The sequence below is a fragment of the Episyrphus balteatus genome, chromosome 1 (assembly GCF_945859705.1).
Source record: "Episyrphus balteatus chromosome 1, idEpiBalt1.1, whole genome shotgun sequence".
In the NCBI taxonomy this organism is placed as follows: Eukaryota; Metazoa; Arthropoda; class Insecta; order Diptera; family Syrphidae; genus Episyrphus; species Episyrphus balteatus.
In genome coordinates, this window is record NC_079134.1 from 45,499,431 (window position 1) to 45,523,448 (window position 24,018).

Consider the following 24,018-nt stretch of genomic DNA (forward strand, 5'->3'; position numbering starts at 1 on the left):
TTGTTTGAATATTCAAATTATAGTGTTTTATTATCTTTACTATTATTAGTTCTATTTTAAATAAATTAAAATTATTTAAAAGAAAAGAAAAAATTATAATAATAAAAAGAAAATCCTAAAAAAAGTTCGCTGCTCAACTCTTTTAATTAAATAAAAATGAATTTCCTGGCTAAAACGTTTCCATTTCATGTTTAATTAATAGATTAAGGTGCAAATAGACGTCTTAATGCAACTTTGCGTAGTTTCAGTCACTAAAACACAAGATATTAGAAATGCCGATTTTTCCATACATTCGTCCCACTGTCGTCGCGTCGTCAACATCCAGGTTATTCTACAGGAATCTTAACCATCAAATTCCAAATGAGGATAGCTATTTCAAGGTCAAGTTCTCATCAGATCCGGTAGACGGCAGATTGCCATGTCCGTATTCTTAAGTTTGTTATTGTAACAATTTTGAATCGAAAAAATAAAGAATTAATCTAATCTATCAATTGAGTCGAGATGAAAGGCATCTTAAAAAGCTAATAGATAAGGCAGTTATTATATTTCTGTTTAATTGTACACACTAAAGAAACAACAGTTCCCACATAAATATTTACTTGGAATTAATTTTAAAATAATTCAACTTAAGAAGTGCTCAAGAATAATTATTCCCCCGAGGTCAAGGTCAAGAAAATTGTATCGTCTTAAAGTTCTTAAGTTGAATGGTTTTTTTGGATAATAAAATAATTTAATAAATCATAATCAAAAACTAAAACCCAACTTATCTTAAACCATAAATCTAAAAAGCTTAATAAAAGTAAATTTTGTCAACTTAAGTTTGTACATATGTGACAGTCGTGATCATATGCCATTTATTTAAGTACTATTATGACCACGAATCTTGAATGAACATGAACATCTCATAAATCATAGAGATTAGAAAAGTCAACAACGGCATCGATAAGCGCATATTAGTATCAAGTTTTCTAATATATTTCAATTCAACAGCTAAAAACTTATTTATTCAATTTCAGATTTGACAAGTTTGTGATGAATGCAAAAATAATTATCATCCCAATTTTTTTAATTGGATCATGTGTGGCTCAGCTTAACGAAGACCTCATAAGAGAGATTTTTGATATGATTGAATATGAAACAGTTATAGAATCGGGTTTTGCAACTACAAAGAATCCTATTCAGCTTATCGAAGACCTCATACAAGATGTTTTTGGCATACATGAAACTGAAACAGTTACAGGATCGGGTTTTGCAACTTCAGAGAATCATGCTCAGATTACCGAAGACCCCATAAAATATGTTTTTGACACACATGAAACTGAAACAGTTACAGAATCGAATTTTACAACTACAATGAATCCTGCTCAGATTGGCGAAGACGTCATAAGATATGTTTTTGGCATAGATGAAACTGAAACAGTTACAAAAACGATTTTTACAACTACAGAGAATCCTGCTACGACAGTTGCACCACAAAAATCCGTAACCGTTGAACAAACTGAGAGCTCATATCAACCATGTGGTACACATCCTGGTATGGCATGTGTTCGTCAGGATCTTTGCAACAATGGATATATAGGTTTTAACCTTCGCTTCAACTTTCCCATACGTGATTCGATTCATTCATGTAATAATCCCTTGGAAACATGCTGTGATTCTAATGATATGGTAAGAAAACTTTGATAAAACTTTAAATCTTTCTTACAGTTTTTTTTTTATATTCAAGTCAGATTTGTTAAAATTGAAACCACTCCCATTAAAAGTTAAATGTGGTTATAGATATAAAAATGGAGTTGAATTACAAAACAAAGAACTTGCTGATAATGAAGCTAAATTTGGTGAATTTCCATGGATGGTATCAATTTTTAATAAAATTATTTTTAGCGGCAAAGTTTTCAGCATTTCTAAATGTGGAGGTTCTTTGATAGCTCCAAATGTCGTTTTAACTGCAGCTCACTGTGTCAATGTGAAACAAACCAAGAATTATTCGGTTAGAGCTGGTGAATGGGAACCTAATTCAGATTCCGAACCATATCCACATCAGGAAAGACAAGTCGCAGGAATAATTGTGCATGAAAAATATAATAATCGCAGTTTACAAAACGATATCGCTCTACTTTTCCTCGAGACATCATTCGATGAGGCTCCTCACATCAATACAATTTGTTTGCCACCAGCCTACACAAATTTTGGCATGTCACGTTGTATTGCCTCTGGCTGGGGCAAGACAAATTTCGGAACAAATATTATGAAGAAGATTGATTTGCCAGTAGTTCGAAAAGCTAAATGTCAAAAACACTTAAGAAAAACTCGTTTAGGACAATCCTTTAAATTGCATTCCAGTTTTATGTGTGCTGGTGGAGAAACTGGAAAAGATACTTGCCAAGGAGACAGTGGTTCACCATTGGCTTGTCCAATGGCCAACAATTCCGATCGTTACTACCAAGCTGGAATTGTTTCTTGGGGTATTGGATGTGGTGAAGAAAATGTGCCTGGAGTTTATGCAAGTATTCCAAAACTACGTTCTTGGATTGATAAACAATTGGCTTATAAAAAAATCGATTGAAATTATATTATGGCATAAATGACACAATTAATAAGAAATAAATACAGTTTTATTTTAAAATAAATAAATAAAAATTTATTTTAATTGTATTTTATCTCTTTACTCTTACACTTTTACACTTTTTAAAATATCAGTTTATTAATGTAGGGACTTCAGTAATCAGCAAAAATAATTTCAAATGCAATTCTCTCTCTTTCTTGAGAAACGTCAAAATTCAACCACCTGATATGTCAAATAATGTTCTTGAGCTGGGAAGTTTTCAACTCATTCTATTCAAAACGCTAAGGCCAAAGTTTAATCAAAAGTCAAGATTTAACCATAAAATCAAGTGTTCTGCTATTAGGTCGAGCAAATTTTGTAAGGAGATTCAAAGGACTGGCAACTCTAATTTTGTACTTTATACGGTTTTCGGGGTGGTTAAACAACGTAAGTTTTCCACTATTTCAAATTATAAATATAAAAGCTGATGCTCTATCATTGCACTTTATCTGGACACTTCAACCTTGGCGATGAGGTTAGTAGAACTCAAGATATAAGCATATTTAACTAACCATATCGGGGTTTTCAATTCAAATAAACAAACAATAAATTAAACACAAAAGTCTGAAACATAATCGCATAAACGTCTTATATCTTGAGTTTAATTGATAGCATCCTAAAGATTGAGAAGTTCAGATGTAGGCACTTCTATGATCTATGCAGAAACTAAAGAATCGAAAAGCTGATCATAGATCAGATATAAATAGGGGACAGTCTTAAAAAACAGCGTAAGATTTACATTGTTTAGAATTTAGATGAAGGACATAGACCAGATTTCAATAACGTAGACATTTAATATTTATTTGCTGTTTATATTTATAGTAAGTTTGTCCAAAGAGGTATCTTAGATTAAATTTTATCTTTTTGACTAGAGTTTTAGATAGGATTTGTTTTTGTTTTTATAAAAAATTTGAATTTCTTATCAAATAGAAATTATTAAACATAATACAGTAAAATAAGGAGAAAAAAGGGGTAAATCTCGGAATGAATGTTAGTAGAAATTTTTTTTGCTCAATATCTTCCTTTTGCCATTCTATTATGTTAAAGTCTAGAAAAATCTCATGTCCGCTTGTCGCGATTTCAAGGTCAAATCGCGAAATGGAGATTTTCAAAATTAGCAAAAATAGGCTATGGTATTATATACACATATGATACATGATTTCAAGGTATTTTTTTAATGCTAATTCCAAAAAATCTAAAATCAAGACAATCTGACGTCTCTGGAAAAAGTTATACCTGTTTTTCATCTGTCAACTCATATTATTATAACAGTTGCAAACTTACTGCCGAAAAACCCTTAAAAGGTATGGTAGATGAACCAAATTTTGCAAGAAGATTTAAGAATCCATCATTATTAAAAATCAAAACAATCCATTACAAAAAATATATATACCTACGAAATAATGGTATTTTTTGATGGAGCGGCAAATTTTAGGATATGCACTAAAGAAGATTCTTGTTCATCTAAGGAATAAGTGCTAATAGGCTATTTTTTTCATTTTAATCTTTGTTTGGATATTCTTTAACTACCCTCAAAAATCTAAAAAAATCTCATGTCCCCAAGTCCTAATTTTCTTGGTTTGAAAATAAGGTGCAGATTTTAAAAGATTGAAAAACTTCACTTCAGATATTTGTGTCAGATCAACATGAATAAGGTGCATTACTTCAGGGATGGTCAGGTTGACTTGTTTGTGAGATTTGTTGGAATAAGTGTTAAAAAATACCTTTAAATCATGTCGCTTATGTTGGTATACATATAAAAATTTAAATTTTTCTTATTAATTTTTTAAAATCTGCACCTTATTTTCAAACCAAGAAAATTAGGACTTGCGGACATGAGATATTTTTAGATTTTTGAGGGTAGTTAAAGAATATCCAAACAAAGATTAAAATGAAAAAATTTTTTGGAATTAGCATTAAAAAATACCTTGAAATCATGTATCATATATGTATATAATACCATAGCCTATTTTTGCTAATTTTGAAAATCTCCATTTCGCGATTTGACCTTGAAATCGCGACAAGCGGACATGAGATTTTTCTAGACTTTTGAGATATGTTATAGAATGGCAAAAGGAAGATACTGAGCAAAAAAAAATTCTACTAATATTCATTCCGAGGTTAAACCCTTATTTGACTGGATTAACAAGAAACAAGATGAACGCGACACGAACATTCAACTTGTTATAACTTTTTTGTTTTAATAGATAGATGAATGAAATTTGTATTGTAGATAAGTAATTAAATAAACTATAAATGTACAATAATAATTCTACACACGTTATATCTTTTGATCTAGTGCACATACAAATTTGATTTAACTTTAATACGCATGCTGATAACACAATCTTTCATTTGATATATCACAATTACTGTACGAGCTCTACAAGTTACACAATCTTAAATTGAAAAACTTGAAAAATACCTCAAAACACCTGTGGAGATCTGTTGACGATGACCAGTGTAGGAAGTACCGTAATCTCAGCTTGAAATTTCGACATAGTTGGCTTTAAAAAATTCTTTTTTTTCATACGTCATTGATTCATACGTCATATTAAAGGTGAAATAACCTTCAGATGATATAAAATTTACTTTTAGGTTGTCATTTAAAAAAATATATTTAATGGTTTTAAAAGAGAAAAAAGATTGATTGTTTTGCTTTTTTGATGAAAAGTGATTTGGTTTGAAAAAATAAGCTTTTTTGTGGATGTTGTATAAACATGGACGATATAAATATTTTGAGGTGAAACAATAAGATTTCAAATGATATAAAATTAATATAGGTTGTCATATAAAAAACATGTATTTAAAAGAGATAGAATAATAAATAGGTAGATTTTTTCTTATTTTTTTGCAAGAAATTTTTTTTTAACGTGTGAATTGCACAGGCACACATGACTTTTTTTTAATAGAGTCCTGAAAAAGGGTATAAGCATACCCGAAACGTCGACTAGTACGAATTAAGTAAATTGAAGAAAGACCTAAATTCTACATATAGGCCACGGAAAAAGTAAAATTTATTTTACTCAAATTTCTGAAATTTAACTTATACCTACAGATAATGAAAAAAAACACACTCCTAATCTTATGACCACATTTTTGACAAAAACAAAAAAACCTTTGTTGAAATAGCAATTCTGCATAACAAGACGAAAGCCATCTTTGAAAACTTATAGATAAGGCAGTTTAAATACGACCGTCTTACTGATCAGTACACATTTAATACAAATTCTCATTTAAGGTATTATTTGAAATTCAATTTGTTTTACAATTGAATCATTTAAATTGAAAGCTTAAGTAATTAAGAATAGTGGCAAACGAAATATATATCCAAGGACTTAATACATTGGGTATCTTTTAAAATGTCTCTTCAGAAGTTTGAAAAGTTTAAAGAACTCGATACATCGTTTGTTAAATTTTTTTTTTTACAATAGCCGTCCCTGATATCAAAACAAAACAGTGATAAGGAGGAACTTTCATTATCTGCTCGGGAATGTACTTAAATTAGATGATATTTTGAAAATGAGTATTTGGTTGATGTGTCTGTATATGCAAAGTGCGTTTTGACCGACGAAGTGTTGACACCATACAAGACATATTTTTTTTATCTTTAGATTATTTTTTCATAATTTATTCGGAATCACTTCCAGTATTAAGATTTGAATTTTCGTTATTTTCTTCATTTTATAAAATAAGTAATCTAGAAACTTCATCATTGTAAGTTTTTTCTTTTTTTATTGTGGTTTCCCGAATTGATGAGTGATGACACATAGGGGTCTGAAGATACCAGAAGCATGTTTAGTAAATTGGTGTTGGTATTTTTTCTGGTGTGGTCTTTTCTCATTAGCCTATATTCTTTATTACATGCTTCTGCAGCTTCTTCTGACAGTTGACCTTAGACCGTGAATAAAGATATAATAGCCAAATAAGTTTTAATGGGTTATATGAAATTAACTTATTTATTTACCCAATGGCAAACTTATGTTTCGAATGACATGAGCACCATGCTATAAAATTTGATGTACGCTAGATGGAAGATAAAACCATGGATATAGCGTAACAAACAATTTTGCGGTCTCTCGAGCATAGCTATCAAATACCTCAACATTTATTTCTTCACCGCTAGATATAACTTTTAAAATGTTCCCAAATCTTTGGATAAGGTTAACATTTATTCCAGTTATGTCCGAACTGAGTTGATAATTTTTAAAAAAATCTCCGAGCTGTGTTCCCATTATTTGTTGTTCCTGCACTTATGTGGATCCATTCGATCCACGAGCTGAGTCACCTGAGTTATCTTTTCAGGAACTAGGAGCAAAAGAACAGAAATATCGCTCTGAATGCACCAGCTCACAATTAAATCCAAGAGCGTCTGACACATATTGTGCGGCACACTGGTCAGCGTCTGTACCCTGTGGGGCGGCTGAATATAAACTATGGATAGAAGTAACTGACCTATTTATGGTACGAAAGCAAAGTTAAAAAAATTATGGCAATGAACAAAACGACTAGATTAAATACCCCAGGTGGCAATCCAGTTAAACTGGTAAATCCACTCTCTTTAGAGGTCGGTCCTATGGATTCTGGGGAGGACCAATTATTGCTTATAAATATTGAGAGACGGAGTTCAAAGATGCAAAGAACTCCCCCAAACAAATTTACTTCAGGGGTTACATCACCGACAACTCCAAACAATACAATCGATGTTAAACACATCAGAGAAAAAGGGATCAAGAAAAATGAAGAGATCGACATTACAGATCAACAGAGTTCCATCGAAGACAAAGTCTTCAGCTGCAAGTGAAAAAACTCGAAGAGAAAGTTTTCTTACTTGACAAGAAAGATTCAGAGTCCACGCTTCAGTTAAGTCCAAAATATATTGAGCATGAATATCAAACTGATGAAGAAGAGCTCTTGTTTGAAACTGAGAAAAAGAAAAATAAGCGTATCACAAAGAAACGTAAACCAAACGGGAGTCCTGAGATTTGTTTAAGAAATCAGAAAAACTCTAAAAACGAAAATAATAAAGAATTGTTTACAGAAACTAAAGAACCGAATAATGTGGTAGCTGTTGTTAAATCAAATTCTCACGCTAAAGGCAGCAAAAAAATTACACCACCACCAATTATGATCTCAGGATTTCCAATTTTTGGAGTTCTTAAGAAAATAATAGAAAAATGTACTAAAAAAGCTTGCAAATACACATCGTACAACAAAGACAACTGGAAAGTCACAGTCGAAGAAGCCGACGAGTATAGATCTGTCACTGAAGAATTGAGCAAACACCAAATTCAATGGCACTCATATGAGAACAAAGCTACAAGGCCAATAAAAGTAGTAGCCAGAGGTCTTCATTCCTCGTGCTCTCCTGAGGAAGTAGTGGAAGATCTTGTACAAAAAGGCTACCAAGCCCTTGATGCAGTCAATCTATTTAAGAATGAGACAATTAAAAACTCCTCTGGAGAATCGACGACAAGTAAGAGGTTACTACCTTTATTCATGCTAACTTTTGACAGTAAACAAAGTGTCGAGGAGATTTATAAAATAAGATCAATCTTGGGCATAGCTGTTAAAATTGAACCACTTCGAAAATCTAAAGTTGTTCCGCAGTGCAAACGTTGCCAAGCTTTAGGTCATACCCAAAAATACTGCAACCGCGAGTTTGCTTGTGTAAAGTGCGAAGGAAAACATGCAAATAAAAATTGTCCGATGAGCAAAGATCAGAAAGCAAAATGTGTGAACTGCCAGGGTAATCACCCGGCAAGCTATAGAGGCTGCCCAGTTGCCAAAAAATTCCAAGAGTTCAGAGCAAAAATACATCTGCTAGAGACAAACCCAGAAACACAGTAAATACCGATTTAACTGCTGAAAACAATACTAAGAATGAACCGCCTAAAAAAGCTGTTCAAAGTAAAAGCGATGAAAATAAAACCTATTCTCAGATTCTAAAAAATGTGCGGAAGAATGAAGAGACTTCCATAAAAGAAATGCTACACCTCATTCTTCAAAGAATTGATGAACAGGATTTGAATATCAAACAGTTAAGCGAAAAAGTCGCTCTTAAAAAACAATGATGGACAGAACACTTAAAATCGCTACATGGAATGCAAACGGTCTTTTACAACACTTATCCGAATTAAAAATCTTTTTAGATCTAGAACATATAGATATTTGCCTGGTGTCCGAAACTCATTTCTCCAATGGGCAAAGTCTAGATAATGTAATAGAAAACTATTCATGTTACCACGCTCCACATCCGGCTGACAAGGCAAGAGGTGGATCGGCGATTCTTATAAAAGAAAGCTTAAAACATTATGAAGAAACCAAGCTTACTAATGAAAATATGCAAGTAACAACTATTAGTATTGGTATGAAAAAGAAAGAGTTTAAGATAGCAGCTATATACTGCCCACCAAGGCGCTCCCCGACAGAAGATGACTATACAGATCTATTAAATCTTCTTGGGCATAACTTTCTTGTTGGTGGAGACTTCAATGCGAAACACACCCATTGGGGTTCAATGGCAAAAGACTTTTCCAAAAGCAGGCCGTAAATACAATTGCGAATTGTATACCTCCAGGTCGCCTACTTACTGGCCTTCCGATACTAACAAAATACCAGACCTTATTGACTTTTTCGTAGCTAAAGGAATCAAACGAAATCACATTAGTGTCGAAGGTAATTATGACTTGTCATCAGATCATACTCCAGTGATTCTAACACTAAGTGAATCGGAAGTAATAGAAAAAAGTAATCCAAAGCTTGTAAATAAGAAAACAAACTGGAGTGATTTTAGAGAAAGGCTTTTAAGTTTTATAAATTTAAGATCTCCCATGGATACAATCGAGCAAATTGACCATGAAGTGGAACAATTTATAGCTGATGTGCAACAGGCCGCTGAAGAAAGTACTCCAACATTTTCTAATAGAAGACAAAATGAAATAAAATATCCTTAAGAGATAAGAGAGTTGATAATAGAGAAAAGAAGAGCTCGAAGAAAATGGCAAAATACTAGATTTCCAGACGATAAAACAACTTTTAACCGTATAAGCAACAATCAACAAATTTATAAATTCAAAAATGATTCACTCAGTACATTCCTAAAGAATTTAACGACTGATGCTTCAACCGATTTTTCACTATGGAAAGCAGCCAAGCGCCTGAAAAGACCGCAGTTACTAAACTCTCCCTTGAAATCTCAAGATGGGAAATGGATCGGTAACCCAAAAGAAAAAGCTAACCTTTTCGCGGAGCATCTTGCGAATATTTTTAAGCCATACCCAACAAACGCGGCTGAAAATAGCTTACAGTTTGTTGATAAGATAGATGAAAGTGAAATACCAATTGTAAGATTAAAAGAAATAAAAAGTATGTGTTTACCTTTACATCAACTATCAAATAAAAAATCACCAGGTTACGATCTAATTACTGCCCAGGTTATGAAAGAAATGCCTTTGAAAGCCTTCATAAAACTCCAATATATAATAAATGCATGCCTTACGCAACGGTATGTCCCACACCATTGGAAAATTGCTGAAGTTATTGTCATACCCAAGCAAGGTAAGTCACCTACAGAAGTGACGTCTTACAGACCAATATCGCTTATACCAATTATGGCAAAAGTTTTTGAAAAACTGCTTCTGAAGAGACTTAGCAAAATTTTAGAAGAAAGAAGGTTAATTCCAAATCATCAGTTTGGCTTTAGAAATAAACATTTTACGATAGACCAAGTTCATAGAATAACGGATGTAATAGAAAAAGCATTAGAAGAAAAACAAGTATGTTCAGCTATTTTCTTAGATGTTGCTCAAGCCTTTGACAAGGTTTGGCATGAGGGACTTGAGTACAAACTGCAAAGGGATCTTCCCAGACAGTACTATGAAATATTAAAATCGTACATCTCAGACCGATTGTTTAGAGTAAGGTACGATCAAGAATATTCGGAATTGAAGAAAATAGAAGCCGGTGTACCACAAGGAAGTGTCCTAGGTCCTACCCTGTATTTACTATACACAAGGGATATCCCAGTTGGTAATCACACCATAATGGCTACTTTTGCAGATGATACCGCAATTTTGGTACCCGACAAATGTGTCTCTAGGGGAGCAGTAAAGCTGCAAAATGACGTCGACACAGTCAGAGATTGGACCGAAAAATGGGGTATCAAACTCAATGAAACAAAATCTTCACATATAAACTTTACAAATAAAAAGATAAGCAATATTCCAATATTCATTAATAATCAAGCTGTACCTTACTCCAATACGGCCAAATACCTTGGAATGACTTTGGATGCAAAGCTAAAGTGGAAAGAGCACATCAAAAAGAAAAGAGAAGAACTAAACTTGAAATATAGAAAAATGTACTGGTTACTTGGTAACTGAAGCAGCTAGCTTTTTAGCCGAATACGAGAGCGAATAGTTTACGAACCAAAAATGAAATGCGACAAATTTGCTAATATAATAATTCTTTATTTTAATTTAAGTTTAACAAAGATGATTAGTTATGATGCACTCTTGAGTGATTGATATAATGGACTGTGTCCTAATTACAAAAAGCTTCGGCTTTTATTCTATTTTGCAATGTATACATAACACCTGTTGTTGTTGTGTTCTTTTGCTTGAACTTGCTTCAGTCATCGTCGGTCGCAACCACCGCTATTTGGGAGCGAGATCGTTGCTATGGGTCAAGGGCGATGGTGCAGGTGTTCGATGTCTTGTTATACCTATTATGTAGTTATCGGTGATGAAGATGTTGCTATTTTTCGGTCGCAACCACCGCTATTCGGGAGCGACCGATGATGGTGATGATATTGTGCGAAGTTCAATGCATGGCCTTGGCCTACATTCGATGTTGACATTGACATTGAATTATGAATAATTGTTGTGCTAAAACGAAACAAAATGTTATAGGGTGATGTTTTGGATGTTTGGCAAGAAATAACCAAATTATTTTGTTGCTAGCAGCAACATACTGCCCGCCTTGAAAGCTCTTACTTTCAACACTTTACATTTCTTCGATTGTGTCTTCAGGATCTTGTTCGAGTGGTATTGGACACAATTTTGATATAGCGCGTTTGTAGACACCTGTGGCAGTTTTGACTTCAGCTACGCGTATGTTTCCATCGGCTCCTGTATAGACTCCAATGATTCGCCCCATTGGCCATTTAAGAGGTGGTGTGTTATCTTCCTTCAAAAGAACTAGTTCGTTAATGTGGATGTTGGGTTGGGAAGAATTCCATTTTTTACGAAGTTGAAGTTGCTGAAGGTAATCATGTGACCATTGTCGCCAGAAATTTTGTTGAATCCATTGAATGTATTGGTATCGTTTGAGGTTGCTAATGTTGCAAGGTTCAATGCGAGGTTCTGCTATACTAATAAGTGGTGTTCCGACAAGAAAATGTCCTGGTGTGAGAGCTGTCAAGTCGTTGGGATTACTGGACATCGGAGTGAGAGGCCTGCTGTTCATTACTGCCTCGATTTGACAGCAAACTGTTGTCATCTCTTCAAACGATAATACAGAGTGGCCAATAATACGTCGAAGATGATGTTTTGCTACCTTCACAGCAGCCTCCCAGAGGCCTCCAAAATTGGGGGAGCGTGGTGGAATAAAACTCCATTCGATTCCATCTTGAAGACACTCTTGACGAACGATTTCGTTGTGCTGCTCGGACATGAACAGTGTATGCAATTCTCTAAGTTCTCGATTAGCTCCTGTGAAATTAGTAGCATTGTCAGAGTAAATTTTTGTGCACTTACCCCTGCGCGCAATGAATCGTTTGAGTGCCATAATAAACGATGATGATGAAAGATCCGATACCAATTCCAGATGGACGGCCTTAGTGGTGAAACACACGAAGATTGCCAGATAGGTTTTGTAGGGTCCTCGTCCTCGAATACGTTGTGAAACATATAGTGGTCCACAGTAGTCTAGACCTGTTATGCTAAAAGGACGAGAGGGTGTCACTCTTTCACTTGGGAGGTTTCCCATGATTTGTGTTGCCAGAACAGGTTTGTTGCGATAGCACATGTTGCATCGGTAAACAATCTTCCGTATGGTGCCTTTGACGTTCAGAATCCAGAATCGTTGCCTCAAGATGTTATGTAGTGTTTGAGGCGCAGCATGTTTGTTTGTAAAATGATAATGACGAATGAGAGAGTAGATGAATGGATGGGATTTTGGCAGCAAAATCGGGTGCTTTGCATCATATGGTAGTGGAGAGTTTTCAATTCTCCCTCCGACTCGGACGAGTCCATCTTTGATGAAGGGTGAAAGTTGTTGTAGATTTGATTGAAGACGCTGTCCCCTTTTAAGGTTGTAGATTTCCTCGGCAAAGGTATTATGTTGTACTGTACAGAGCAGACACATCAGAGTTTCATCAAATTCTTGTGCTGTTATAGGTCCATTGATTTTTGGCCTGGTTTTTTTAAAGACACGGTTGTTAATGTGCCTGCGAACGTAACAAAATATGCGAATTAATTTGGGTAAATTTGTATAATATTTGCAGTTTAAGATAATGTCAAAAGTGCGCTGTGCAAAAAGGACTATAACTTGTTTTCGTTCTTCAGGAATCTCTTCTTCGTTGGTTTTGTTGTGAAGTTTGGGCCAATCTAATTCAGATAACAACAGAAAGTTAGGACCTTGAAACCAAAACTTGTTACCAATAAGCTCATGTGGAAATACTCCTCGAGAAACCAGATCCGCAGGATTATCCAAAGTTGGAATGTGATTCCAAATGAAATGTGGGAATGTTTGGATTTTTGCGACTCGATTGCTCACGAAGGTGGTCCATCGACATGGTTCAGATGCTAGCCAAGCCAGGACGATCGTTGAATCCGTCCAGCAAAAGGTTTGCATTTCCTCTTTCCCAAGAATGCTTGTGACTCTGTCCAGAAGTTCGACAAGTAGCAGCGCTGCACAAAGTTCAAGTTTGGGAATTGTTCTCTCTTTAATCGGTGCTACTCTTGATTTTGCACAAACCAAGTTCGATGAGATCGCTCCATCTTTGCTAATTGTTCTGATGTAAACGCATGCTCCATAGGCCTTGGTACTAGCATCTGAAAAACCATGGATTTGTGTGTTAGAATTGCAAAGTGATACATACCGAGGGATTTTTATTTGGATGATGTCATTAAGGTGATTCCTATATTCCAACCATTGAGTGTGAAGATCTTCTGGAAGACTCTCATCCCAATGTAGTTTGAGTTTCCAAAGTGTTTGCATGAAGATCTTTGCCTTTACGATGAAGGGATTCATGAGGCCAAGTGGATCATAGAATTGCGAAATTTGCGAAAGAATAGTGCGTTTATTTGATTTGCGACTTGGAGACTCGATGTAGTTGAAACGAAAGGTGTCTTCCTTTGGATCCCATCCCATTCCAAGAGCTTTGATGATTTCACTGTCTCCTAGAACAATGAAAGATTCCTTATCTTCTTCTGGAATGTCTGCTATAATGGTGGGATCATTAGATGCCCATTTTCGAAGGTGAAAGCCTGCACTCAGGAGCAAGTTAGTCGTCTCCTCTTTGATTTTGATTACCTCACTGCGATCATTAGCACCTGACATCAAGTTATCCACGTAGAAATCACGCAGTGTAATGGCAGAACCGATGGGAAACTGTTGTGAATTTTCTTCTGCTAGTAATCGAAGACATCTCACTGCTAAGTATGGGGCACAACTGGTACCATAGGTAACTGTTTTTAGCTTATAGGTTTCGATTGCCTTCGTTTTGGAGTTACGCCACAAAATACATTGCGAGTTAGTATCTTTAGGACTCACCAGAATTTGTCGATACATTTGGGTTATATCTGCCATTAATACGAAACGATGGGTGCGAAAGCGAACGAGGATGGTGAAGATGTCATCTTGAAGAGTTGGACCGACCTTCAGAATGTCATTCAACGATTTGCCTGATGATGTTTTACACGATGCGTCGAAAACGACGCGCAATTTGGTTGTTGAGCTATCAGGCTTCAGGACACTATGATGAGGAATGTAGTTAACGTTCTTGTGAATAGCCTCTGCTGCATCCAATTTGCACATGTGACCTAATCTTGCGTACTCATCAATGAAGTGACAATAATCTTTCTGTAAAGATGGAGAACGATATATTTTATGCTCAATGGATACTAACCGCCTTTTTGCTATTTCATATGAACTTCCGAGCGATGTGCGATCCTCACGAAATGGCAATCGTACGATGAATTTGTTGGTCAATGGGCACCGTGTTGTTGTGGATTTGAAGAATGTCTCACATTCCTCTTCTTCTATTGAGAGTTCCTTTGTTGATGCATAATTGTCTTCGATAATCCAAAGCCTTTGTAGGAGTTCGTCTTCCAGTGGTGTAGTAGTAGTGGTGAAACAGGCATAGTTGATGCTAGGTGATTTTGGTCCAACTGGTGCGATGTCTAACGAGTTTGTGTGTTCTGGATTATTCTTGATTGTACCACCTACAACCCATCCCAGTGATGTCTTCTGTAGACTTGGTAGATGTTCTCCTAATTTTATTTGACCCACTTGTAGTAGATCAAAGTAAATCCCTGCGCCGATAAGACAGTCAACAGCACCAGGTTGATTGAATCGAGGATCTGATAAGTGAGCATTGGTGGGAATTTTCCAGTTTTTGATGTTTAGATGACGACTTGGTTGAGGTGACGTGATTTCTGGAAGTATAATTACATCTAGATATACCTTAAATGAATTATTGAGTGATGAAACGCATAGCTGTGCCCTTTGGTAAGCAATGGTGCTAACTTGTCCAATTCCATTGACGTCTAGGTAAGTGCGACTGCGATTCAACTTGAGGTGCTGTGCAATATGCTCAGTGATGAAATTCATTTGGGAGCATGAATCGAGTAGTGTTCGACCAACTACAGATGTACCTCCTTTATTGGAAAGATTAACAAGTGCAGTAGCAAGTAATACGTAGCCCGCATCTCGATTGACGTTGTCAGTATGGCTTGCCTGTAAAGAAGTAGATGAAGACAAAGGGTGTTGATTAGTTTGATTTTGTGCAATTTGCTGGACAACTGCGGTTGATGGCGCAGGAGGCTGAGAAATGTCAGGTATAATGCGCTCACGATGCAGCAAGGTGTGATGACTGCTACCACATTGTTGGCATTTGTTTGTAGAGTTGCAATTCTGTATTGTATGACGTGCTCGTAGGCAATTAAGGCACAATTTCAATTCCTTGGCGAGCTTGAAGCGATTAATTGGTGACATATTCATAAACTTTTCACAGCTGAATGCATTGTGCGATGGTTGGTCACAAAAAACACAGGTCGAGGTTGTAGGCGAGTTGGTTGTAAGCAAAGATGAATTCTTGAATAATGCTTCTTGGGTTCTTGTTTTGGTGAAATGATGCAACTGCAATTGTTGTGGTCTTTGATGCGATTGCGATGTAATGGCTGATGTCGAACTGCGGTGAGATTTAGCTTCGATGATGTTAAGAGTTTTACAACGCCTCTCCATGAATGTGCAAAGATCATTCCAGGTTGGGAATTCAAAGCCGTCACTGTTGCTCAAGGTTGTTGAATCCAGGTTTTGAGTAAGTTTGCTAAGCGCTTTCTGGTCTTGTCTGGCTGATATTTCGTCTTCCCATTTGGCTTGGGACTCGTTGTCAAACTTTGACAGTATCAAATGCAGCAAGAATCCATCAGCAATTTGCTCTGTTGTGCCTATTGAATTGAGCGCTCGGAGGTTGACATTGATGGTGTCTATCATGCCACGAATAGTTTCCACAGTTGGTTTAGCTATGGAGTGCAACTGGAATATTTCTTGGATGTGTGCCTGAAATAAAAACCGTTTATTGTCGTATCGAGATTTGAGCAGTTCGAGGGCAATTTCATAGTTTTGGCTCGTGCATTCTAAAGACTCAATTACTCTGGCAGCGTCTCCATGAATGCATGATCGGAGATACTGGAACCTCTCGATGTTTGTGAGCTCTTTGTTATTGTGGATGAGCGAGTTGAACATATCTGAGAAATCCATCCATTTTGTATACGATCCAGAGAATGATGGGAGTGCTAACTTTTGTAAATTCAAGCGAGGTTTATGTGAAATGGTGTTGTTGTTGGGTGCGATGGTGCTATTCGGTGCCGAAAAAGTGTCCAGATGTTGGAGCATATCTGACCGCAAAACGTAATACGTTTCTTCGAATGCATCTCTTTTACCGCTTGCAAGTTCTTCTTCATCAAGACGTTCAATTTGGGATTGCACTTTCTCGAAGTTGATGTTCTGGGTTTCAAGCATCTGCAATTTGGTTTCAACCTGAAAGCGATTAAGAGAACTCAAATTAGCGGACAAATAGTTTTTGGCTTTTGTTTGCTGCCCAAGAATGACAGCTCGTTGAGATCGCAGAGCTTTTAATTCAATTTGATGCGACTCATCCGATTTATTTACGATATCGTCTGGCATGTTAGCAACTGTTTATTTTACAATTGTTCAGTTAACGATTGTTTAATTCACGATTGTTTAATTCACGATTGTTTAATTCACGATTGTTCAAATTCACGATTGTTCAAATTTCAAAAATGTTCACGATTAAATTTTTTGCAAATTGTGCAAATTGATTCAAAAAATACTGATTAATATCCGGCTCGAAGGACCTTTATGAAGCAGCTAGCTTTTTAGCCGAATACGAGAGCGAATAGTTTACGAACCAAAAATGAAATGCGACAAATTTGCTAATATAATAATTCTTTATTTTAATTTAAGTTTAACAAAGATGATTAGTTATGATGCACTCTTGAGTGATTGATATAATGGACTGTGTCCTAATTACAAAAAGCTTCGGCTTTTATTCTATTTTGCAATGTATACATAACACCTGTTGTTGTTGTGTTCTTTTGCTTGAACTTGCTTCAGTCATCGTCGGTCGCAACCACCGCTATTTGGGAGCGAGATCGTTGCTATGGGTCAAGGGCGATGGTGCAGGTGTTCGATGTCTTGTTATACCTATTATGTAGTTATCGGTGATGAAGATGTTGCTATTTTTCGGTCGCAACCACCGCTATTCGGGAGCGACCGATGATGGTGATGATATTGTGCGAAGTTCAATGCATGGCCTTGGCCTACATTCGATGTTGACATTGACATTGAATTATGAATAATTGTTGTGCTAAAACGAAACAAAATGTTATAGGGTGATGTTTTGGATGTTTGGCAAGAAATAACCAAATTATTTTGTTGCTAGCAGCAACAGTAACAACTCTGATTTATCAACCCAAAACAAAATAATGCTGTAAAATCAAGTACTAAAGCCTGTTTGGACCTATGGTATCCAATTATGGGGCTGTACAAAGAAAACAAATACCGAAATCATCCAAAAATTCCAAAACAAAGTCCTTCGTGGAATAGTTAATGCACCTTGGTACATAAGAAATAGCGATCTACATCGTGACTTACAAATAGAAACGGTTACAGAAGTTGTTAAAAAATACGCTGTATCTCATAATCAGAGACTGCAATGTCATACCAATTCTGAAATTGTGTCCGTCTTGAATACCAGAAACCATGTTCGGAGATTAAGAAGAACCAAGCCTCATGAGCTCATGGTCTAAAAAAACATGGGAAGTGATTTTACAAAGTTAAGAAAGAAAAATCTGATGTCGATCTCTCAAGATTGGTCCTGATAAAGAGGTGGTTTTAGTGGTTAAGAGTCCCACACTACTTGGTGTCGAATACTGCCAAGTGTCTTTTGAAGATTTCCTCCCGTCAAAAAAAAAATAAAAAAAAACCTATGTAAATGATAAACAAATTTATCTTTTTGTTCGTAAGTCATTTTAAAAGTTAAAAAATGTAATAACTTTTAAAAAGGAGATACTTTTGAATTTTGATTATAACGTTAAAAATATAAAAGAAGACGAAAATTTTAACCTTGTAATACAACGTCAACGAGTAAACCAGTTTCAAATTGTTCATATTTGACGGTTTGCTTTGAAAAATGTGACAATTTTGACCTATTTATTGTAGTATAACAACTTTTGAACGATTTTGTTAATTTTAAAATTGTATGAGTATACCTTTCCGTCTATCATCGATAAAATCATATTATGCTAAATGGTTATTTGTTTACCATCACTAGTGGTGAACACAGTCTTTTCCAGGTTTTGTATTTGGTTATTAAGTTCGTTCACAGTTTTTTTTTGTTTTGTCAATTGTTTCTTTGGCAAATTCGAACTGCACTGGCCGACACAAACGAGTTGACAAAAAGATTTCGTTTCTCCACACGATATTTTGACGACCATTTTGTTCACAAAATAATTTAAGGGGAACCATAGAAACCACAAACAAGCTTATAAAAGACGATATAAATTTGATATTATGTAAGCAATATGAAACGGTTTTACTTTAAGATAACAAAAACCAACCTAGTTTCGGTCTCTACATCTGCATTTGCAATGGTTTCGTACTTTTGTCGGTATCGTGATTGATCACTGGAACCATCACATCCCCATTTGTAGATCACTTCAAAATCTTTTTGGCCAAGTTGATCAAAGTCTAGTCCGGGTATTTGACATATTCTATGAGCCGTATGATTTAGGAGATCTTGCAAGGGAATAAACCCACCGACTTCTGATATTCTACAATTTTCCGGATAGCAGCGTTTTTTAGCTTCTACAACTTTTTCGTATGGGGGATTATATCCGCATTTCATTTTTTTGCATCAACACGAATATTAATGTATTGGTTTTTTGTTAGTTTGTTATCCATTAAAAAAGCTAGAGCCTCATCGCCTGATTGCTTAATTGGAATTTTATTTTCTTTTTGTCTTTTTTTTTTGGGTCTAGTATTGTGTCTGAAGCGATTTCATTTAAGGTCTATGCCACACTGCGTTTTCCAGATTTATATAACTTCGAAGCTGCAGCTTTAACTATCTCAGATGTTGTGCAAGCTTCGGCTTAAAAAAATAATTTACGTTTACATATTTAAATATTGCTTATTTGAAAATTTGTCTGTGAAATAGTACCTATATCGCAAGTAAAAATCGAATTATAATAGAAAAAAATATGGCGCGTTGGTTAAATCACTACCTAATATTTAGAAAAAAAAGTAAAAATTTTACCCACGCTTCGACAAAACACTTAATTCAATCAAAAATCATATAATAAAACGGCGAACGCGAATTTTGTGGTACAAACTACGCGGCCCACAAAAACCGAAGGGGCATAAATTATATACCGACCGATAGCAAATGTTCCCTAGATGTGGAGAATGCATAATTTTTAAAGTTTTTACTAACCGAAATAGGTAAATTGATTAAAATAAAATTCGATATTTTAGTAAAAAAAAAAAAAAAAACAACAAAGCAAAACAAAAACAACTGGAAATATCTGTTGGAAAACTTCCAATGGACTGGAATGAAATGTCATTCATGACTGAATGAATGTAGCATTCAGCGAAAATCAAAAAACATTAAGGTGGGTTCACATTGGTGCGTTGTTTTAAGATCGCATGTAAACTGTGGTTAACTTTCATTGTTTTAGTTATCTAAGTTTAGAAGTAAGATGTTTGTTTTATTACCATGAATTTTTTTTGTTTGTTAAAAACGAATTCTATTAAAATCGAGTCTATTACTAAGGTCCAATCTTTTGTAAACACTTTTGATGCCAATGAAATCTATTTTCGTCCTTTTCTCTTTTGAAAGAACAAAAGAATTTGTCAGCAATTAGACGAAGCCTCAAGAGGAGCGACTCTTTTTAAACATAATGAGTGCAAAAGAGAAAAAAGATGAAAGAAAAAATTATCCGACCGGAGAGTAGTGGGTCGTGACTCGTGAGTCCGAGACTCTTTTTTGACGTTTCTTTTTCCACTTTTTCTTTTTTCAACATTCCCTCACATTTCTTTTTGCTTCTTGGTGCAATACAACAACAACAAATTTTAATTCAAAAGATAAATGTCAAATTTGAGTCCTTGACTCAAGAGGCATCGTGTAATAGTACGTGCCTCACAGAATGATTACACACCCGACAAACAATTTTGGTTCTATAAAGCTTTACAGATGCAATTGTTGCTTCTTTAAAGCATTATAGAAGCAAAATTGTTAGTAGGGCAGCCACACAAAAAAATATAAAAGTTCTGACCTGGGGTTGCGACTAAATTTTTCATATAGTTTTTGGGTCGCTGAAACCGAATCCGAAGTTTGTTTTGCTCCATCACGTCAGGTTTTTGAGATAACCTCATAAAATGTCAAGAAAACAAAAAAAAAAATTTCTCTGATCTGGATGTGCGAATATGTTAATCATATAGTTTTTGGATCACTGAATCCAGATTCGAAGTCAATTTCGCCCTATCACGTCAGGGCGTCAAAAAAACAGAGTGAATGAACTCATACGAAATTAAAGGTTAAAATGAGAAACAAGTTTACAAGAGCCTAGAAGATTACCTGCGAATGAAAGATAAGATATTAAAAGGCAGATCCAGGACTGGATAGCTGACGGTGTTATTAGTTTTAGCAGTTCATATTATGTTAGTCCTATTGTTTTGGTTAAAAAAAGAACATACATCGAAATTGTATCGAATATCGTTGTATGAAACTTATTACTTAAGAAAGTTGTTGTTTAGCTTGTTTCATTCAATAAATTATTTCATTCTGGCTTAAATTTATTAATTTTAAACGTAGTACACAATTTATTTCCTCCTCAAATTTAACTTATACAGATAATGGAAAAAAAATCCACATATAATCTGACCTTATGACCGAATTTTGACAAAAATAAACCTTTGTTGAAACAGAAATTCTACAAAAGCCATCTTCGAAAGCTTATAGATAAGGCAGTTTAAATACGACCGTCTTACTGCTCAGTACACATTTAATACAAATTCTCATTAAAGGTATTATTGAATTTTTTGTTATAATTGAATCATTTAAATCGAAAATTTTATGTTTAAGTAATTAGGAATAGTGGCAAATAAAAATATATCCAGAGATTTTATGCAAAGGACATCTGTTAAATTGTTCTCTTCAGTAGTTTGAAAAGTTATATTTTTTTTTTTAATATTCGTACTGATATCAAAATTGTGATAAGGAAGAACTTTCATTATCTGCTCGGGTTTCGGGAATGTAATAAAATAAGATGATATTTTGAAAATAAATATTTTGTTAATACTTTCATAGATTAAGTATGTTTTGATCAACGAAGTGTTGGCACTACATCAGACTCAAGTACAAGAAAATTGTACCCAGGCGAAGTTATTAAAATTCCAGAAGGCCTTGTTTATTACATGTTTTGTTTGTTATTTTACACTATCCATCTCAAATTATTTATTTTCAATACATACTCGTATAAGCAAGCCAACAGCTAATAATTTGTATCTCCAATTTTAGATTTGATAATGAATGCAAAATTAATTCTCATCCCAATTTTCCTAATTGGGTTATGTATGGTTCAGAGTTATGATAATATCAGATATAGGATTGGCAACGGTTTCCCAGCTTCGAGTTATAATTATGAACCAAATCCCAAGGATTATGGCTCAATAGTTACAACAAAACCAGAAACATTTCCCCGTGCACGGAACTTTAATTTAGAATATGGTAACAATGGGTATAATAATGAGGCAAGAAAACTTTGATAAAACTTTGAACCTTATTTTAATCTTTATATTATTTTTTCAAGGTAAGCACATGTGGCTATAGAAATAAAAATGGAAATGGAAAAAAAGTCTCCAATAATGAAGCTGAATTTGGTGAATTTCCATGGATGGTGGCAATATTGCAGAACATGATTATTAACGGCAAAGTTCAACGCCAATTAAAATGTGGAGGTTCTTTGATAGCTCGAAATGTCGTTTTAACTGCAGCTCATTGTGTAAATGCTACACAAGTTCTGCATTTGGAGGTTAGAGCTGGTGATTGGGAAACTTATTCAAATGCCGAACCATATCCATATCCATATCGAGAAAGACAAGTCGTAGAAATTATTAAACATGAAAACTTTAATGCTGACAATTTAAAAAATGATATCGCTCTACTTTTCCTCGAGTCAGAATTCGATGAGGCTCCTCACATCAAAGAAGTTTGTTTGCCACCAGTCAACACAAATTTCGACATGTCACGTTGTATTGCTTCTGGCTGGGATATGAAAAGATTCGGATCCAAAAAATACCCAAAAATTATGAAGATTGATTTGCCAGTAGTTCCAAATGCTAAATGTCAAAACGACTTAAGACAAACTCGTTTAGGACCATTCTTTGAATTGCATTCCAGTTTTATGTGTGCTGGTGGAGAAATTGGAAAAGATACTTGCACAGGAGACGGTGGTTCACCATTAGTTTGTCCAATGGCCAACAATCCCGATCGTTACTACCAAGTTGGAATTGTTTCTTGGGGTATTGGATGTGGTGATACAAATGTGCCTGGTGTTTATGCAAGCGTTCCACATCTCCGTTCTTGGATTGATAAACAATTGGCTGACAAAGAAATCAATGCAAATTCTTTTACGCCATAAATGTGGATTTAATTATACAAAAAAGTGGAAAATCAGTGCTAAAAACAAACAACTAAAACTAGAGCAACTTCGTTTGGTAGCTAAATTCTAGTAAAAAGACTTTTTTTTTATTAATCCTTCAATAGCTTCAGAAAATAAATATCATTAAATGGTTATAATAAATATAAATAAATAAATTATAAATCTAAGAAATTGTGTTGAAATAAGTTACCACACTTTAAAGCATAACCTCAAAAATAGCCAAAATGTTTTTTTGTTGCATTTTATAACTGTAATATTTCAAAAAACAAATAAACAATTTAATATTACTGACTTCAGATTCGAGTTAGCAACCCTTCATCTTCAGAAAAGTGTATTTTGGTTCTTGTGGCAAAACTAACTTTAATTTTCTTGAATAGCGTAATTTGATAAATTTGCGTAGCTTAAAATTATAAGTCCTATTTTCACTAATGAACTTTTTGAGGTTCATATATGTATAATATGCTGCATTTAATTTATATTTATAATTTTGTATGCATTGAGTTTTGACACATGAAAAACAGATGAAATTAATTTCAAATAATGATTCAAACAAACAGAAACTGAGGATTTATTAAATAAAAAGATGAGTTTTGCATAAATAATGACATTATAAGAAGATATATTTGGCGGTTTGTTAAATTTGATTTAATTGAACGTTTTTTGTGCTTTTTACAGGAAAAAATTAGTCATTATAAGAAGAAATATAAGAGTTACCCGGGATCCTTTCGAAGAAACAACAGAGCAGCAGTTCCTGGATTTGTATCGCTTACCAAAACATCTCTGCGTGGAATTTCTCAACAAAATCAAACATTATTTCAGCATCAACGAACGCCAATCTGCAATACACTTATTTCTGTGTGCAGTAAAGTATTTTGCCACCGGAAATTATCAAAGAGCAGTTGGGCAGGATTTCATGGCTAACATCAGTGCAGCGATGTATTC

General features: G+C 34.7%; 3 protein-coding genes across 4 annotated transcripts; 2 read left to right on the plus strand and 1 right to left on the minus strand.

The window, feature by feature from the left end:
* The first annotated feature begins 293 nt into the window (after positions 1-293).
* On the plus strand, positions 294-2,650 carry LOC129906727 (phenoloxidase-activating factor 2-like). The gene is made up of 3 exons (XM_055982621.1): positions 294-380; positions 1,017-1,668; positions 1,727-2,650. The coding sequence occupies exons 1-3, from the start codon at positions 361-363 to the stop codon at positions 2,564-2,566; spliced, it is 1,512 nt and encodes a 503-aa protein (XP_055838596.1). The 5' UTR covers positions 294-360; the 3' UTR covers positions 2,567-2,650.
* Positions 2,651-5,758: 3,108 nt separating this feature from the next.
* Positions 5,759-23,372, plus strand: LOC129917772 (phenoloxidase-activating factor 2-like). 2 transcript variants are annotated; one of them, XM_055997894.1, is made up of 3 exons: positions 5,759-5,846; positions 21,933-22,165; positions 22,225-23,372. In XM_055997894.1, the coding sequence occupies exons 2-3, from the start codon at positions 21,941-21,943 to the stop codon at positions 23,053-23,055; spliced, it is 1,056 nt and encodes a 351-aa protein (XP_055853869.1). In that variant the 5' UTR covers positions 5,759-5,846; positions 21,933-21,940; the 3' UTR covers positions 23,056-23,372. The 2 variants fall into 2 exon arrangements, with proteins under 2 accessions (XP_055853869.1, XP_055853858.1); XM_055997883.1 differs by lacking the exon at positions 5,759-5,846 and adding an exon at positions 21,341-21,439.
* Positions 11,334-17,020, minus strand: LOC129919253 (uncharacterized). Its single transcript, XM_056000136.1, has 2 exons — positions 11,616-17,020; positions 11,334-11,493 (listed from the first exon to the last, which is right to left on the minus strand). The coding sequence occupies exons 1-2, from the start codon at positions 17,018-17,020 to the stop codon at positions 11,334-11,336; spliced, it is 5,565 nt and encodes a 1,854-aa protein (XP_055856111.1).
* Positions 23,373-24,018: the final 646 nt, after the last annotated feature.